Here is a 5,000-nt window from a genome sequence, read left to right on the forward strand (position 1 = left end):
TATTCAAGAGAGAGAGAGAGAGAGAGGAACAGAGAAAAAGAGAAAAGACAGAGAGAGAGAAATATAGAGAATCAAGAGAGAGAGAGAGATGGGGAGAGAGAGAATCAACCCGACAGATGCATCACGAGTGAAAGACAAACTGGTGCCATTCTGAGTCACCCCCCTCCCCCTCCCCCCCGCTCTCCACTGCCCTCCTCTTCTCCCCTGGCCTTCCTTTGCTGCTATGTTCTTAAGGGCGAAACCTCTGACTTTCCCTCTTTTATTCCCTTCTCTTTCTTCCCATATTCATTTTTTTCCCATGTTTCTCCTTCATTGTCTCCTCTACGTGACGAAGAAGGGATGAGAGGAGGGGAGGATAATGAAAGAGAAACAAAAAAAAAACGGAGGAAGAATTGAAAGGGAATGAAGAAGACAAAAAGAGTGAGGAAATAGAGGAAGAAAGGAGAGGAAAGTTATGAAAAAACGGAAGAGAGGATGCGACAGGGGGAAAATATGGAAAATAATGAATAATAGAGAAGGAGGAAGAAAATGGAATGAGGAAAAGAGAGGAAAGAGGGAGAGCAAGAAATGAAAGAAAAAGTGAGAGAGCGAGACGAAGACAATGAAGGAGAAACATGGAAATAACGAAAAAAAGAGAATGAATATGGTAAGAAAGAGAAGGGAATGAAATATGGTAATGGAAGGATGGGGTGGACGAAAGGGAGAGGGAGAAACAAAAGGAAACCAAGTAAGAGGAGGAAGTCAAGAAGAGATGAAGATAGGAAAGAAAGTGGAGGGGGAGAAGAGGATGAAAAGCAAGGAGGAACAAATAGATAAGGAAAGAAAATGGAATAAGATAATAGGATAGGATGGACGGGGAAGAGAAACGAAAAGCGAGAAGTGAAAGAAAAAGAAGGATGGAAAGATTGGAGTTGAAGAGGACGAAGAGAATGGAGAAACAAAGGAATAGAGAAAGGAGAGGGAAGAAAGCAGAGAGAAGAAGATGAGGAGAGAGAAAGCGGGAAATGAAGGGAAACCGAAGACCTTATAAAGGGCGAGAGTGAGCCGGGCACAGAGCGAGGGATGTCGAGGGAGAAAGAGAGAGGGAGAGGAGGCAGGGTATAAGAGGACAAGGTGCCCGGCGGAGGCACAGTGCCACGCTCTTCCGCGCTGCCCTCGACGTGCCACTCGCTCCTCGCACTCGTAAAGGACGTCGCTCACTTTCGCACAGACAGGTGACGACCCGACCAGATAGCGTTCGTAGATTTTCGTTTCGTGTTGCGACTTCGTGTACCTGAGTCCGCACGGCGTGTGAAGCTGTTTCGCGGCAACCCAGCGCCATCCGTTCATTTCGCTCTCGGTCGTTTTCTGCGTTTTCACGCCGCCGTAGGACCGCCATGGCCGCCACCGCCCTCATTCTGGGCGCCGTCGCGGCAACGGGGGGCATCGCGGTGCTGGCGGGAGGATCCGCTCTCGTCGGCATCATCCAGGACGGCCGAGGCCGCGGCGGCCGATACGAATACAGGCGCTACAAAGGCTACGGCGAAGAGAAGGATGACGAGAAGAAAAAGAAGGAGGAGGAGGAAAAGGAAAAGCGACGAAGAAAGAAGAAGCAGAAGGAGCTCAAGCAGGGAAAGGGACCCGGAGGATTCAGCCTCAGACACAGCCGCTCGGCGCCCGCAGGAGACGCGGGCGGCGACGCCTCGGCCACGGAGCAGTTCCTGCAGGGCGTCGGGAGGGAGGACGCGGCGGGTTGTGGCCTCAGGCTCCTGTGCGAGATGGCGGCGGCGGAGGCGGAGGCGGAGGCGAGCGGGAAGGATCTCGGCGAGGAGGAACTGGTCCTCCTCAGCCTCCTCGGGTAAGATTTTCGACGCAGGTCTTAACATTACTGTATCGTCTTGCATAAAGCACCTTGAAATTATAGAATATCAACAATTATACAATATTATATGATATCGGCCACATTTCTGCAATATTACATTTTTACAATACTCATACATCATGTTGTGCGTGAGTGAGTCTGCGTGTGTGTATGTCAGATTTTTTTTTTTTTTTTCAATATCAAAATATAAACACACCTTTTTTTCCTTTGATCACCTGCCCACCAGCCCCGAGGCCAAACCAGGCGAAGGGCTGCTCCCTCCTGACGGCGCCCTGGAGGAGCTACGAGCGGCCAAAGATCTTGGTGTCTGGAAGGATACTTGCGCTAAGGCCTTCCTGCTGTGTCCGATCGACGGGGCGGGGATCCTGCGGGCGGCGGCGGCGGGGGTCGTTCTCTGAGGTCTTGCTACTTCCTTGGCTTTGGTGTTTATGTTTATTCGTACTTGTGTGTATATGCATTTGTGTATGTATATACATATACGTATATAAATAGACAGATAGATAGATAGATGTTATTTACATACACATATACATATATATATATATATATATATATATATATATATATATATATATATATATATATATATATATATATATATATATGTGTGTGTGTGTGTTTGTGTGTGTGTATGTGTGCATGTGTGTGTATGTATGTGTGTGTGTGTCTATATGTATATAGATGTAGATACACACACACATACACATACACACACACACACACTCACACACACACACACACACACACACACACACATATATATATATATATATATATATATATATATATATATATATATATGTATATATATATATATGTATATAAATAAATATAATATATATATAGATATATATATATATATATATATATATATATATATATATATACATATCCATATATATATAATCACACACAAAAACACAAATAAATATATATATATATATATATATATATATATATATATATATATATATATATATATATATATATATATATATATATATGTGTGTGTGTGTGTGTGTGTGTGTGTGTGTGTGTGTGTGTGTGTGTGTGTGTGTGTGTATGCGTGTGTGTGTGTTTGTGTGTCTACATTATATAAAAAATAGACATGTATATAAGTATATCCATGTATATACATATACATCTACACATACACACAGGAAGATATTGGTTTACATGTCCTTCGTAATTTGGTGCCTTCAAATCAGCTGTTGCAGAAAATCAACCAATCAATCAGGACCAATGCATCCCTCCTTACGTCCCAGAGGATGAAATCTGCAACAGACAATTTAAATCTTCACAATCAAAATACTTCCTTCTTGAATATGCCTCCCGTCTTCCGTTGCATGGCAATCAACAGCAAAGATGTTTAGGCTTGAAAGGAAAGGAAAAAAAAAATACGTGTCATTTTCCGGCTGTTTGATTAACTGCGCACCCGTGTTTACGGAGCAGGCCACGCTGTCTGAGCAGACCTTCGGCAGGAGGCCTGTAGTCCTTCAGTTCCTCCTGCATGGCAATATATATATATATATATATATATATATATATATATATATATATATATATATATATATATATATATATATATATATATGTGTGTGTGTGTGTGTGTGTATGTATGTGCAGATAAATAAATATATATATATATATATATATATATATATATATATATATATATATATATATATGTATATATATGTACATATATATACACACATACACACACACACACATACATATATATACACACACACATACATATATGTATATATGCGTGTATATATGTATATATGCGTGTGTGTACGTGCGTGAAAAAGAGCACACATTTGTGTGTGCATCTGTGCTTATCTATTCATCAATAACCATCTATATGTATTGCATGTGTATATACTTACATAAACACAGACACACACACACACACACAAACACTCCCCTTATTTCCTGAACCGTCTACCATCCCCCCTTCTCCCCTCGAGTTCCCCTTTCCCGCCCCCCCCTTCCCCATCTACACTCGGCCATATAAAAGAAGGACAAACACATTTTTCTTCACTGTCAGGACAACGTCTCCCAGACACTCTCCTGCTTAGCTTCCTCCAGTGGTAAAAAAACGAACTTTTGTTTTTAAAATCTAATGTTTTTCGACGAATTTTCCTTTTATCTTTAATTCATATGATTTGTTCTGTTTTTTTTTTGTTGTTGTTGTTGTTGTTGTTGTTTATTGGTATTTAATGTAAACATGTGCGTTTTTTTTCTTTGTAAATAACGTTTTAGCCACAGAATATTATATATGTTTATTAATCTATTCATCCGTATCCTTTCATACTTTTAACGTTAGCAATGATAGATATGTGGTTGACAAATCATTTCCTAAGTGCCAAATTGAATAGTATGTGGATATGTATATAAATATACATATATATATATATATATATATATATATATATATATATATATATATATATATATATATATATGAGAGAGAGAGAGAGAGAGAGAGAAGAAAGAGTGAGAGAGAGAAAGAGAGGAAGAGAGAAAGAGGAAGAAAGAGGAAGAAAGAAACATTTTTAGATAGATAGATAGATAGATATGTACATAGGTAGATAGATAGATTGATAAATAGATCGATAGATAGACAGATAGATAGATTGATAGATAGACAGATAGATAGATAGATAGATAGAAAGAGAGAGAGAGAGAGAGAGAGAGAGAGAGAGAGAGAGAGAGAGAGAGAGAGAGAGAAGAATAGATAGATAGATAGGCAGGTAGATAGAGAGAGAGATTAAGAATGACTGACAAATAAAAATGTATATAAATTTGCGATGTGTATTAAGTAGCATGATTCAAATTGAGTGAAAAGGTGAAAAAGTGAAAAAAGTGTAGACTAAAAGAGAGTCAAAAGGCTGAAAGGATGATTCACAAGAAGAAAGACATTCCACTCCATCCCAGCCCATCATGACGACCGTGACCGTGGGCGTGTTGGGCGGCGCAGGCCTCGCTGCCGCCGCCGCCATGGCCGGAGCCGTGGGTCTGGGCCTGCTCGCCCTGGCGGGAGCAGGACGCCGCAGCAACAGGCGCCGCAACGGCCACAGGAGGTACGGGAGGGAGGCGGGGGAGGCGGGGGCGCAGGACGAGGAGTGGC

General features: G+C 41.2%; 2 protein-coding genes across 2 annotated transcripts in view; both read left to right on the top strand.

Annotated features, from left to right (window-relative positions):
• The first annotated feature begins 1,376 nt into the window (after window positions 1-1,376).
• Window positions 1,377-2,259, top strand: LOC147471551 (uncharacterized). Its single transcript, XM_086538183.1, has 2 exons — window positions 1,377-1,837; window positions 2,088-2,259. Exons 1-2 carry the CDS (start codon window positions 1,377-1,379, stop codon window positions 2,257-2,259), a joined length of 633 nt encoding a protein of 210 aa, XP_086394309.1.
• A 2,419-nt stretch (window positions 2,260-4,678) lies between these two features.
• LOC122256626 (uncharacterized) overlaps window positions 4,679-5,000 on the top strand; it is a 1,591-nt gene continuing 1,269 nt past the window's right edge. Inside the window, exon 1 of the mRNA XM_086538275.1 lies at window positions 4,679-5,000. This exon is cut by the window's right edge and continues 136 nt beyond it. Within this exon, the coding sequence (XP_086394401.1) occupies window positions 4,814-5,000 (187 nt within the window). The 5' untranslated portion in view covers window positions 4,679-4,813.

This window comes from Penaeus japonicus, unplaced genomic scaffold, assembly GCF_977035675.1.
Source record: "Penaeus japonicus unplaced genomic scaffold, GWHDUDI00000001_assembly GWHDUDI00000007, whole genome shotgun sequence".
NCBI lineage: Eukaryota > Metazoa > Arthropoda > Malacostraca > Decapoda > Penaeidae > Penaeus > Penaeus japonicus.